At 42.7% G+C, this 12,777-nt stretch overlaps 5 protein-coding genes across 5 annotated transcripts; all 5 read right to left on the bottom strand.

Annotated features, from left to right (window-relative positions):
- Window positions 1–103: 103 nt before the first annotated feature.
- LOC121529802 (integumentary mucin C.1-like) lies at window positions 104–1,385 on the bottom strand. Its single transcript, XM_041817804.1, has 2 exons — window positions 1,018–1,385; window positions 104–290 (listed from the first exon to the last, which is right to left on the bottom strand). Exons 1-2 carry the CDS (start codon window positions 1,383–1,385, stop codon window positions 104–106), a joined length of 555 nt encoding a protein of 184 aa, XP_041673738.1.
- Window positions 1,386–1,991: 606 nt separating this feature from the next.
- LOC108115271 lies at window positions 1,992–3,006 on the bottom strand. The gene is given in 4 exon segments (XM_017226629.2): window positions 1,992–2,280; window positions 2,282–2,601; window positions 2,690–2,951; window positions 2,953–3,006. Coding segments are annotated over 4 exon segments (840 nt in total). The 3' UTR covers window positions 1,992–2,076.
- A 966-nt stretch (window positions 3,007–3,972) lies between these two features.
- On the bottom strand, window positions 3,973–4,438 carry LOC121529798. Its single transcript, XM_041817795.1, has one exon. It carries the CDS (start codon window positions 4,365–4,367, stop codon window positions 4,038–4,040), a length of 330 nt encoding a protein of 109 aa, XP_041673729.1. The 5' UTR covers window positions 4,368–4,438; the 3' UTR covers window positions 3,973–4,037.
- Window positions 4,439–4,842: 404 nt separating this feature from the next.
- Window positions 4,843–6,744, bottom strand: LOC108115256. The gene is made up of 3 exons (XM_017226612.2): window positions 6,309–6,744; window positions 5,576–5,728; window positions 4,843–5,517 (listed from the first exon to the last, which is right to left on the bottom strand). Exons 1-3 carry the CDS (start codon window positions 6,625–6,627, stop codon window positions 5,345–5,347), a joined length of 645 nt encoding a protein of 214 aa, XP_017082101.1. The 5' UTR covers window positions 6,628–6,744; the 3' UTR covers window positions 4,843–5,344.
- Window positions 6,745–7,735: 991 nt separating this feature from the next.
- Window positions 7,736–9,465, bottom strand: LOC108115258. The gene is made up of 3 exons (XM_017226614.1): window positions 9,092–9,465; window positions 8,359–8,564; window positions 7,736–8,296 (listed from the first exon to the last, which is right to left on the bottom strand). Exons 1-3 carry the CDS (start codon window positions 9,331–9,333, stop codon window positions 7,941–7,943), a joined length of 804 nt encoding a protein of 267 aa, XP_017082103.1. The 5' UTR covers window positions 9,334–9,465; the 3' UTR covers window positions 7,736–7,940.
- Window positions 9,466–12,777: the final 3,312 nt, after the last annotated feature.

Genomic DNA, 12,777 nt, shown 5'->3' with positions numbered 1-12,777 from the left:
TTTTATTTGGGTATCCCAGAACAATAGTTTTTTGTTAAATATATGGCGAAGATTTTTCAGAGGATCACATATAAAATGGTTATAGATAAGTTGAGGCCTATGTTTAAGGTGTCGGTGAGGTCGGAATCGCTGTGGATGTTGTCGGTGTCTGTGTTGTGGTATCCTGAGATGTCGGAATCGCTGTGGATGTTGTCGGTGTCTGTGTTGTGGTAGCCTGAGATGTCGGAATCGCTGTGGATGTTGTCGGTGTCTGTGTTGTGGTATCCTGAGATGTCGGAATCGCTGTGGATGTTGTCTTTTCAGATCGGAATCGTGGATGTTGTCGGTGTCTGTGTTGTGGTATCCGGAGATGTCGGAATCGCTGTGGATGTTGTCGGTGTCTGTGTTGTGGTATCCTGAGATGTCGGAATCGCTGTGGATGTTGTCGGTGTCTGTGTTGTGGTAGCCGGAGATGTCGGAATCGCTGTGGATGTTGTCGGTGTCTGTGTTGTGGTAGCCGGAGATGTCGGAATCGCTGTGGATGTTGTCGGTGTCTGTGTTGTGGTATCCTGAGATGTCGGAATCGCTGTGGATGTTGTCGGTGTCTGTGTTGTGGTATCCTGAGATGTCGGAATCGCTGTGGATGTTGTCGGTGTCTGTGTGGTGGTATCCTGAGATGACGGAATCGCTGTGGATGTTGTCGGTGTCTGTGTTGTGGTATCCTGAGATGTCGGAATCGCAGTGGATGTTGTCGGTGTCTGTGTTGTGGTATCCTGAGATGTCGGAATCGCTGTGGATGTTGTCGGTGTCTGTGTTGTGGTTTCCTGAGATGTCGGAATCGCTGTGGATGTTGTCGGTGTCTGTGTTGTGGTATCCTGAGATGTCGGAATCGCTGTGGATGTTGTCGGTGTCTGTTCTGTGGTAGCCGAAGATGTCGGAATCGCTGTGGATGTTGTCGGTGCCTGTGTTGTAGTAGCCGGAGATGTCGGAATCGCTGTGGATGTTGTAGGTGTCTGTGTTGTGGGAATCGCTGTGGATGTTGTCGGTGTCTGTGTTGTGGTATCCTGAGATGTCGGAATCGCTGTGGATGTCGTTGGCATTCCTGTTGAAGTTGGAATAGCAGTGGATTTTGAAGGATCTAATGTTGATGATGGAATCGTAGGTCGGGAGAATGGATCACGGGTTGTTGGCGGTCTCGTGGATGTCCTCCTTCGGCGCCATTTTCCCCACAACCTTTTGAGACCAAAGCTGGTAGGAATGTCTTCATAATCTCGATACATGGAGTCATCGAGTGAACTCCCTGCTTTAATTTCATTTATTTTTGAAGCTATTTGCTCTTCCAAATATCCGTTCGGCGGCCTTATTGACTTAAGCATTTGCTGATTACTCGGACCATAGCCCAACATAATGGGAATAGGTACTACTCCTGATAATTGATCAGCGGTCGCCTTCGAGTCTTGATCAACTACTGCATGGCCAAAACCTATGCTTAATATGCATAGTACTAAGGCGACTGAAAAACAAGTGGTATCTGTTAGTATCCATTGTAGTAGAAAATATTGCTTTACCTACCATAACGAATTGGCGCCATGGTGTTCTCAAATCAACTGCAGTTCCCTTGAGAAATTTCGTGTTTTATATTGGCGAACTCGTTCGAATTGGAAAGTTGATCATTAGAGTCAGAGTCTTATAATTCTGCTAATTAAAAGATATTGGGAATATGCTAAACTTTTCTCTTTTATCAAATATATATTTTTGTGTTTAATATTATCTGACTTACTATTGCTTGCTAATTTACAAAAGTAGCAAGCATCACAGAAAAATGTTAAGTCATGTTCACTGGGGTGCAATTAATATTGTGGAATCTTGTTAACATATGGTTAAAGATCTTTAGTTTGAGTTCTTTAAATTAGCGTGCTAAAACTTAGTTAAATTAACCAGGTCCCAACATTCCCAATGTAAAAAATCATCGAGTCAAGCTCAATAACTAAAAGTATATTTAACTGCTGGATTTCATTTGGTTGCATAACATTTCTTAGACTACAATAAATAAATAAATTATGAGATTATATTAGAAGAGTTCGCTCTGGTCTAGAATTATTGGATTTGGTTGGTAGACTGCTCCACATTTAGGGACCTGGCATAGCCTCCGTACCCAAAACCACTGGCAGTACCTCCACCACCGCCTCCAGCGGCAAAGTGGGGACTATGCCCATGGCCTCCATCCTCGTGGGTTACCGAGTGCGAGTGGCTGGAGGTGTAAATTGGCTTAGCCACTATTTCGTAGGTCGTAGACTTTCCCTCCGCCACCGGCCAAGCTTTTCAGTCCTAAAACTCCAGACAGTGTCAAGGCCATCAGAGCTGTCATCAGGGCCTTTCCGGCCATCAGAGCGATGGCCCCGAATCCCATGGCCATCAGCATTCCTTTCATCATGACTCCGGCAGCTACGAGGGCCTCCAAGCCTCCTTTCTTGCCGAACTTGTGTTTGCGGCCTTCTACGAGGGACTTGTCATCCAGCAGGCGAAATCGGAGGAAACGTGTTTTCAGGAGATTCTCCAGTTTGGCTACTATATAGCCATTCAAGCGAGTGCTGGGATCACTGGGATAGCTGCGAGCCACTTCTACAAAAAATATAAGAATGTTTATTAATGTTAATTTTTGGAAAACTATAGGATTAGTGTAAATAGCTAGCTTGATAGCTTAACCCACCTGCCATTAGCTCCGATGTCTTGAGTTCCGTGGCATTCTCATCCTTCACCACACTGACGCCAGGCAGCACGTTAAGTTCCTCCTGTTCGGCAAGTTTTTCCATGATCTTGACGAACTCGATCTTGAGACACATCCAACTGAACGAAGAAGTTTCACAGCCATTGAGAAGACTTTCCGCGTTTTGTGGTTTCCTAAGGGTGTCCGTTCTAATTGGAGGCGCTTCCGTAGCCTGAACCCTCGCTGCCGTAGCATATTTGCACATAGAAGGCGAATAAAGCCAAATAGAACAGATATTCCAGGGTCTTGGTCAGCAACATTTTCGCTATGTGGTGTGTTTGAGATTGTTTGTGAGACTGCATCATGTCAATTTTATGGCTTTAGCTTTTATACCCGCTTCCACCATTTCCATTCCCATTTCCCTTTCACCAAAGCCGTAGTCCGCCGCACTGGGGCCCTTGTGCTTTTCTAATTACCCAAACGATTTGTGGTCGAAATTCTTCCCAGCGTCAGTCAGCTGCGTCCAACTGGGCGGCACTTTCGCTTTCCTCTGCAGTGGCGGTCAAGTCGCTCTTGCGAAACGGCCGGCTAATTCTGTCACCAAAAAGTTCCAGCCAATGAATTCCCCAAAGAGTCTTCAAAGAAAACTCTCCCAGACTCGGGAATCCAGGTAATTACAAGTGCCAGATAAAAGTCGCGTGCCTCGGACCTCCATAAATTAAGACCCAACATTTTGAGTGCCTAACTGGGACTAACTAACAATTCATTGTTAATTATTACTACATTTTCATTTGTGTCTGGCCCAGCCTCGTTTCGCTACTTTCTTTGCTAGTGCTGTCCATGAGGTAATATATCTTTCCGCGCCGACTCTTGTCTGTTTAATATTCAGATTACATGCAGTGCTAATGACCAATTTATTGGCCGACTTTTGATTTTCGCCCCTTGTCTGAAAGCTGTTTATTTTTAGATGGAAAATATTGCGGGTCTTTGGGTTTGAGCAAAATAGAATGCTTAATTTACCATAATTGGTGATAAAAATATAAAATAAAATATGCATTTTTAATCACGGTCAAAAATTCTTGCTTCTTATATTTCATTTTATGTTTGACTTACAAAAATTGTGACCATAATGAATGGGTATAACATCTTTGAAAAATATATTTAAATATTCCTTTTCATTGGGAATTTGTATAAAAGTCAAATTTTCATTTGTTTTGTGTATTCAAAAGTTTATTTTATTTAAATTAAGACAAATTTAATAAATAGTAGTTGAAGTGCAATTTGAATAAATATTAATATAAAGTGGACGGCAATCTTCTTAATAAGAACTGTTAGTGGCTCCTGGTTATTCTTATTTTCCTGGTGGTGGTGGTGGTGGAGGTGGTGGAGGAGTTGTGGTAGTAGTGGTTGTCCACTTGTTCCTAAACCTTTCACCGAATCTCTCAAAGAATCCGGTTCCATTGTTATCAAACGGAGGGAAGCGTAGCTGTCCAAGGTTTCCCGCTTCCTCCACCACTGGGGCAGCCTCAATGAACTCCTCGGTGGTCACATCATCTTCCTCGGCTGGAAGGGGAGACTTTTCATTGTCGACAGGAAGTGTCCAGGCCAAGGATACCAAGAGGCCGACAATGAGAGCGAATTTAATCTGACACCCGATAAGTTTGTTGCTGAAGCCGTTCATCTTCGATCTGTTGACTTTGGGGCAGCTCGATTGGCAGTTTTATACCAAAGCCAAGTGGGACATTTGATTTAAAATCAATTAGGAAGTTCACGCAAAGAAAGCCTAAGCTCAACCAATAAAATTTGCTAATATAATTAAGCACAAATATATTTTCATTTTTGTTGGTCCAATGAAAGTGTTTAAAAAAGAAAGCAAAGAAACTTGATTTCAGTTTTAGTTTATTTACTTTTTGTTTAACTTTTTCTGGTGACTTTAGCTGTGTCAACATAAATCAGTTTGTTAGCTGGCCATTAATCTTTATCCTTTGCGCAATTTTTTCAACATGTCACCCCTAAAAAAAGGTCAGAAAATATGTTTGACACGCAACAAGGAAGCACAGCAGCAGAAATTTCATGAATCAACGCCTTTCAGATATGTTGGAATGAAATAACAAACTTTTTCCATGTTTTTCGCAAATAAAATTAAAGAGTTTTAGTTTTTGCATTTGATGAATCATTTTTATTCAATTGCTTTAAGTTATCAAAATAAATACTTAGTAAGTAAGCTCTTTAGCAGGCATAATCTTCGTTGTTTTCGATGAACCTGAGTGACATTTACAACCGCCAAGAGACAAGTGGATTGTGGGAATGTGCAATAAATATGGCGCAATCATGACTGATTTTGGTATCCTTAAGCATTGTCCTTTGAGCTAGCATGGAGTCGTGGGACCGTTTCAATAGTTCTCTTTTTTTGTGATTTTCCTTGTTTTTTTTTGGTATGTCGCAGCTAACTAACTAAATGTAACTAAATAATTATTGACTACGAATTTGGCCATTCTTCAGGGAAAGGTTCTTAGGGGGATAGGTTGGGGTGAAATGAGTTGACAGTGAAAGGAAATTGAAGAAGGGTGAAGCTTTGGTAGGGTAAGATATAGCAGGTGAAAGATTCAGGCTAGTATAGCGTGGGATGGATGGATCGGTTGGTGATTTGAAGAGAGCTTAGAAGGGCTGGGCCAGACCATAGTGGTTGTAGGCCAGATCAGCGGCTCCAGCCTGACCATTGCGGCTCCAGTCGGAGTGGACGATGTCGGCATTCAGGGGGCTGCCAGTGATGTAGGCAGTGGTGATGTGTTCCTTCTTCTTGGCGAGCAGATCCTTGAAGAAGGTGGCACCTGTAAGCAAAATTAGTTATAGAAGAGCCTTTCCTGGGTTGACTTTCTCTGAACTCACCAGCCAGAATGAGGGCCAGGAAGGAGATGGCCAGAGCCTTCAGCGAGATGAACTTGATGATGGTGAACATAATCTTGACAACGACGGCCTTCTTCAGCTTCAGGGCCAACAGAAGGGGCAGCAGCATCTTCTTCATGCGCTTGCTGCGGGACTCTGTATTTTTATTGGGGAGAAAGCAAAAAGAAAGCGCAAATTTAGCAATGCTCCTAAAAGTATTCAACGCTTGGCAGTGGAGTGAAAGCTTTCACTTCGCTTTTCGGCAGAGCGGCTAAGTATGCCAGTAGTTTTGCTTTTGGCAGTTGGCTGTGTGCGCAGCCGAGTGGACCCTAGTACTTTTAGCCTTATGTAGCCAAAATGAGAGTGCTCAAAAGGCAAGAAAGGGAAATACTTTGAGTATCAGAACATATTTTTAAAATCACTCATACGTACTGTTGCTGCTGCTTATATATTTATTTATAAGCACTTCACCAAGACTTTCTTTAGATTTAATTTGGATTTTTGAAAGTTATTCGAATATTAATATAAGTTGTTTAAGTTCCTGTTGTATTCAATATTAACATTTTCAGGCTTATATTGATTATATTTCACCTTTTCAATACAAAATGTTTTACTTTAAGTGTTCAAATTTTGAAGCTTATAAACACCAAAAATAAGGAGTGCTTCAATTTAAGAACAATCTTAATGGCATTGCTATTTAGTTCTTGATTCCCTAGAGAAAGCTTTGATCACTCACCTTCCATGGCACGTCCGGTGTACTCGTTCTCGGTGTTCTCTTCCTGCTCATCGCCGGAGAAGGAGAGGTTCAGCTCGTGGGTCTCCAGGTAGCGCTCGGCGCGGTCCTCAAAGGACTCAACGGCCTTGGCGGCTCCGAAGCTGCGGCCGGTCTCCGATCTGTCGATCCTCAGGCCACCGAAGAGCGCGACGGACTCCTCGCCATCCAAGCGGTTCAGCATGTTGACCAGATCCCGCTCACTGTTGTCCTGCGAGGGAAGGGCCATGGAGCCGCACACAAGGCTGGCCAGCAGCACAACACAAACGAATTTCGCGCACATTTTGATTAGCACTTGGGGGGGAATCTCGACTTTAGAGAGGGTTATAATCCTTGGGATGGCTGCCTGGAGCTGGTGGGTGCTGCCTTTGTGAATGGGAATCGCTTTGTGATTAATTGAATGCACTGCCCCCGCGTTTTATACCATTTCGATTCGACGTCGATTGACCAATTTTGTGGCTAGAAATCGCGCGCCAGGCCAAAACGCACCTCGACCGCAGTGCAATAACAATAACAATACCGAAAACCAATACCAAAATCCAAAAACCAAAAACAATTTATGCAAAGCATATGCGTATGCTACCTGGCCGGCAATTTCTTGACCATATTTCCACGCACGTCGCGATGCCAACGAAAGGGAAGTGGCCACAGTGGCCAGTGGTGGTCGGCCGGCTGAATATGATTTTTGTATATATATTTTATATAAGCAAGTGGCCCGATTTCGGGTGTCCGCCGTTATCCGAATCCTAATTGGCATTCAATGAAGTAGACGAGGCGACGTGTTCGGATTGCCTGTGCCAGATTCTTGGCCGGCTGTTCCTCCCACTGCCATTACGGCTCGAAGTTAAGATTATACCGGTGGATCTGCCAGACTCAGCCGTATTTGGTATGCCCCGCCGGTGGTGACTTAATGCACCATTTGGCCCAGTTAGTTGCTCTGGCGCTTTCAACGCTTTCGATTTCATTCTCCCTTCGTCGTGCGGCGTTCGGAGCTCGTTTTCTATTTCAATTGCTTCTAAATCTGCCTACAAAAGAAAGCTGAATTGTAGCACATCGCCGCATATATCTCTTTCCAATCGCAAAGTGACACTTTTATGAGCATAAGTAGAAAGTTTCTGGTAAACAATTAACATGCCAAGCGGCCGTCACATGGCCACTAGAAACTCCAATTATGAGCAGGGCCACAAACTTGCCAAAAAAAACAAAAACTAAATCCCCAACTTATCAGTTTTTTTTTCCATGCAGCAACAGAACCTGCCACAAGTTTTAATTGCCAGCCGCAAACTTGTTGCCGCCCAGTCAGCAAAGTTCCAGATATTTGTTTTGGGGTCTGTCAGCATTTCAATTAAGCCCTGGGAAAGTCTCCCACCGCAGGTAAACACGTGCTTGGATTTACGGATATTCGTAGATTTATTTTTCGGGTGCAATACTCATGGTTTTATTCAAACATTCGACTTGACTATGTTGCTGTTGCTGTGTGCTTTGTGTGGCAATAAATTAGTTAATTACATTTCGAATAAATTACTACAGGCTAAAGGTTTCAAAACGAAGGCACATCTGTGGCTGTTGGAGCTCGTCCTGTCTCCGGGCCAGTTCTTACTGCTGCTGCTGGCCGGCGTAGGCCAACTGCTGGGCCTCGGACTCATCGCTGATGCTGCGGGCATAGGGATAGGACGAGGAGGCTCCCGAGCTCCAGCCAGCGGTGGCTGGTGCGGACCAGGCGTTCGAGCTGTAGGCTCCTCCGAAGGAGTTGCCTCCGAACTTGTTGCCGAATCCTCCCAGCAGACGGGAGCCGCCGACGAGGATAGCCAGGAAGAAGGCAAGCTTGGCGACGATCACGGCCTTGAAGGTCAGCAGAGCGAGGAAACCGAGCACCAGGGGAATGACAGCGAACAATTTGGCGCCAATAGCCAGAGCCAGGGGTCCCAGCATCTTCTTGATCTTGCCACGGCCTGTGATTTGATTACATATAATTATTATAAATCTTAGAGGTGAAGTCCAGGTCAAAACCCACCTTCATCGAGGGCACGGGCAACCTGCTGGGTGGTCTCAGCGGGCAGCTTGAACTCCAAGTTGTGGGTGCTCAGGAAATCGGCGGCACTGGAGATGGCCAGGTCCACCAGACGACCAGTACGCTCATCAGCATTCTGGGGAAGCTCAGCGTAGACATCCTGCTCGCTCATGGATTTTCCGGTGCGGGAAACGGGATTGGCAGGGTCTCTGAAATAAGTAAGGGGATTGATTTATTAGTAGGAGGTGTTAGTAATAAAAACTTTAACAAAAACTTATAATTTATCAAACGACTTGCTAATTTATCGAATATCTCTAAACTTGAGATTGGCATTATTTTAGCATTAATTAACAAATCTATTTCAAAAACATTTATCTTTTCCCGGCAAATGAAATCTATAAATAGTTTCAAGATATAAACTATGGCATAATCTTGGTTTTATGTAACTTTAAGCCCTATATAACTTCTCTTCTTTCACTTTAATATATCTTCCCGATCTTAAGAACTCTTTCTAGATAACCCGCTTGAACCGCTTTCCTTTTGATCTAGATATCATAATTTCTTTTTAACTAGCTCTCTTTAAGACTGCCACTAAGCTTTATGATGCAACCACTTAAACTGACACGGATTGAAGATTTCATCAGACACGTTCTGCTTTGAGATTCAGTTTCAGTTTCCATTTCGATTTCGTTTTTGTTTCAAGAACCAAGCACTTTCACTAAAAACAAACACACACCTCTGGAAGGTGACTCCGCTGGCCAGCTCGATGTTGTTGCTCCTGGCGGCACGGTTCAGGGCGGTGATGCCCTTGACGGCGAAGCAGGTGGCCATGTCGTCGCTCTCCAGACAGGCGCCCAGATATCTGGCGGCCCTGCCCAAGGTATTATCGCCCTCAACACGGTTGTCTTGGACACTTGGAGCGGCGAAGGCGCAGCTGGCCGCCAAAAGGGTAACACAGGCAATGGCAAACACTTTCATTTTTAGTTATTATTGGTTGATTCGCGGTTAATCCTTGCTATATAGCTGATCCGGCTGATTCTGAAGATCGGGCTGCTGCTTCTCTTCGGGAGCGCTGAGATGAGTTTGATGTATGCGTCTCCGGACATCTAGCCTTATATATTCGGCTGCAGCTGCTCAGCCGGCGTCGCAGTCAGCAGTCGGTGCGCATTACAAAACAATTTTAAAGTAAATTAAATAAACCCACTGAGAGAAGCGGCGGAAGCTACGGCAAAGACGCGAAAAGAGCGCACTCCCAAACGGAGACCGGGCCCAAAGAAAAAAGTCACAGACGCAGTCACAGCCACATAAATCTAGAGAACGGCGGGGAAATAAAGTCAACTTGTTTGTTAAGTGAACATGTTCATTTCGGGCTGCCTTTTTTTCGGCAGCGCCGCTCCGGCGACGTCGTCATCCGTCAACGTTAACGTCGCGGAGAGAGAAACTTGTACTTGGACTTGGCCATTGGGCGAAATGGGGAGCCCTCGGCATCATTGGCTAAGGTCTGCACAGCGAAAAAATCAGATGGCTTACATAACCAAGATGGTCTAAGGTAACCCTTTAAACGGTTCGTAAAAGTAATTAATGAAGTTCATTAGCTAAAGTAGATGAAAGTATTCTTGAAAGTAAAAGAATTATTCAAATATTTTTGAGACAGTTCAGAGATTACGATATTTAAAGGAACCGTTGAGGCTTATGTGTCAGCATTTGAAAGAGAAAAAAATGCTTTTAAGGATCTTAAGGACCTTAGAAAAGGTGTGTATCAGTACCTAAGTAGGTCTAGAAGATCTTATGATTAAAATAGTTAAATAATCAAACAAAATAATATATAACATTTGTTAGGAATGAGGATACTTCTGTTAACTTGTTAACTAGATTAACACTTTAGCTTAAAGAACTCATCTCTTATTTTAAAACCAAAAGCATCATCAGAAAATATATTGATACAATGCATAAGAAAAACAATCAATTGGGGAATCCATTAATATACCCTTAGGGGTTTTTCAATAATCATAAAACCTAATCAAACTCAAAAGGTCTTTAGATCCAAATGAGATACCAATCGGTGTAATGTTATATTATAAAAGCCGTATTTCGTTCACAAAGAGTACATGACTCTTTTATTTTCCGCCGTGTAGGTGGTCTAAACCTGGGCATGAACACGGTCTTTGGGCCTTGGGCCGCAATACAACGCCCTCAATGAGACTGGGGACATGGTGTTTACCGGAGGTCTGAGTCTGCGCCCAGCTTTCATCCGACTCTCGCAATACCCAAGCCACATATTTGCTAATTTATTGACGCTTCTTAACCGATCCGGTTGCCGTATATTTCACGCAGCCCATTTATGAGCGCAAAAATGTGTTTTTATTTTCTTTCTCCAGCATAAATGGGTCACTCTTATTTGCTGGGGCTTTTTGTTGCTACTGCTGGGATATGGTGAAATAGTGTTTAGCACTTCGATGATTGAACTGGACTGTGTGGCTAATGTGTCTATGTGGTAATAATTGAAAGTTAAGTGGGTTAAGTAGGTGGAGGTGAATGAGATGCTGTTGCCGGCATTTATATAACAAGCTGCAAGGAATTTGTAGTTCGAGGAACTCACAAAAACTTTGGCAAATATTTTCTATGGCCTGGGGTAGTAAAACTCTTTCAACTATGATGTTATCGATTTGTTTGCTTTGAGAGAATGTTAAGAATACAAACTCAGAAATAAACAATAAATACATGAAATCGCTGTAGTCTTGTTGTTTTTTATTGAATGAATATGTAAAGTCATTTAGATTGGGGTTAAATAATGTTCTGTTCTATATCTATTTATCTTTATAATATGGCAAAATGTGCAATAGTTTTAATCATTTATTCTTTAGAGTTTTCTTTGCTCATTTCAGTTAAGAAAGTGTGAGAACTTGTGGCCAGAACTGGCAGAATTTCAAATTCTGCAAGCAACTCTCAAATTTGGTTTATCAACTGAATGAATCTGCACTCAATTCCCCAACATAAAATAGTTTCTCTCGCGACCTGAGGCATTTTTACAAGTCTATCAAGAGGCAGTGTGAACTTTATGATTCATCCATTCAGTCATTTAGACATTTAGACATCCAGCCATCGATGATTTTCCCAGTCACGTTCTGTTACCACGGGCTGCATTGTGACAGTTAACGGGCATGTTGCTAGCCGAGTTTCTCTGCCTGGCATTGCATCGTAAAATCTCGCGTTCCTGACAAAAGATCTCTATAAAATCGAAACAACTTCAATTTTTGGCAGCAACAAAATTTGTATTTTTATTGTCCCGCAGCAGCTTATTAAAGGCAGTCCATTCAACGGAGGGCAGCCTCACTCACTTTCATTTATATTACAACGAAATGCGACACTAAATGTTGCCTGCCCTCAATGTTGTTGTGCCTTGTTGTTTTCTTGCTTATTGTTATTGTTAGTGTTATTGCCGGCTGATTGTTGCTGGGCAAGCCAGCCGCGAGGCGTCGGCTTGTCACACGCTGCGTATGAGTGACGCGCCTTTATTTTCGGTTATTGTTTTAGCTGCGTAAAACGGCCAAAAAAGCGGCCCGAAAAAAAGAAAGTGTGCTAGGCATGCCTTATTGGGCATATTTCTCCCAGTGATTCACTTGCTCCGGCAATTTGCATAGTTCCGCGGACTCCAGGTTGCATTGCCGCCGCGTCTTCATTCATGATGATGATGATGAAGACGATGTGATATTTCGGGGCCAGTGATAAACCGCATGCCATTGCCTTGGCTCATTCGCGATCCAGTTTTTCGCATTCCCGCCTTCATTCATTCATACGATTCGCGTCATCGTCATCGTTTTTTCGTGAGTGAAAGTTATGTAATGTCGGCGTAAATTTTGCAATCTGCACTGCGCCCTGCTAAACCGGATGGCTCGATGGATCGGTGGATTGGTGGATAAATGTCGGGGGACCTCCAACGCTCAGCCAATAATGTGTTGGGTTTTATTACCCGCCTAACTGTCAAATCAAACAAAATTTCTAAATGCCAATCAATAAACAATTTCTCTTTTCTTCGTTGCGGTTTTTTGGTTTCTGCCTCCGAGAACTGTCAAAGTTGCACTACAAGAAATTTAGGCTGCAAGATGCTTTTAAATAATATTTTTGAAGGCAGTAAAGAGTTTAAGATTAATAAAAATAGTTTATACAAAAAATATATTATAAATAGTATATAACTTTTTAAAACTAAGTAAAATAATACTGGCAAGAATTGATAATATTTTAAGTTTATATAAAATATTTCTGAAAGCAAAAAGAAATATCATTGTTTTGCTTGGTCATGCTATTTTCATGCTTATTAAAATTTACAAATTTAAGCTAATTTAAAAAGTAGTAGTATGTTTTATTTAAAAATTTTCTAGAAACATGATTTTTTTTAAATAATTTAAGATATTATTAGTTTTA

The sequence above is a fragment of the Drosophila eugracilis genome, unplaced genomic scaffold, assembly GCF_018153835.1.
Source record: "Drosophila eugracilis isolate 14026-0451.02 unplaced genomic scaffold, ASM1815383v1 contig_1897, whole genome shotgun sequence".
Taxonomy (NCBI): domain Eukaryota; kingdom Metazoa; phylum Arthropoda; class Insecta; order Diptera; family Drosophilidae; genus Drosophila; species Drosophila eugracilis.
The sequence above is the reverse complement of the archived record's forward strand: the minus strand, read 5'-3'. Positions and strand labels throughout refer to the sequence as shown.

Excerpts from the sequence above, each read along its gene's own strand:
- LOC121529802 (XM_041817804.1), bottom strand. The coding sequence starts at position 1,385 with ATGTTGGGCTATGGTCCGAGTAATCAGCAAATGCTTAAGTCAATAAGG. Across the intron at positions 291-1,017 it reads ACAACACAGACACCGACAAC|ATCCACAGCGATTCCGACAT; the intron begins ATCCACAGCGAT and ends TGAAAAGACAAC.
- LOC108115256 (XM_017226612.2), bottom strand. The coding sequence starts at position 6,627 with ATGTGCGCGAAATTCGTTTGTGTTGTGCTGCTGGCCAGCCTTGTGTGC. Across the intron at positions 5,729-6,308 it reads CACCGGACGTGCCATGGAAG|AGTCCCGCAGCAAGCGCATG; the intron begins GTGAGTGATCAA and ends ATAAAAATACAG. Across the intron at positions 5,518-5,575 it reads CCTGGCCCTCATTCTGGCTG|GTGCCACCTTCTTCAAGGAT; the intron begins GTGAGTTCAGAG and ends TTTTGCTTACAG.
- LOC108115258 (XM_017226614.1), bottom strand. The coding sequence starts at position 9,333 with ATGAAAGTGTTTGCCATTGCCTGTGTTACCCTTTTGGCGGCCAGCTGC. Across the intron at positions 8,565-9,091 it reads AGCGGAGTCACCTTCCAGAG|AGACCCTGCCAATCCCGTTT; the intron begins GTGTGTGTTTGT and ends TACTTATTTCAG. Across the intron at positions 8,297-8,358 it reads TGCCCGTGCCCTCGATGAAG|GCCGTGGCAAGATCAAGAAG; the intron begins GTGGGTTTTGAC and ends ATCAAATCACAG.
- LOC121529798 (XM_041817795.1), bottom strand. The coding sequence starts at position 4,367 with ATGAACGGCTTCAGCAACAAACTTATCGGGTGTCAGATTAAATTCGCT.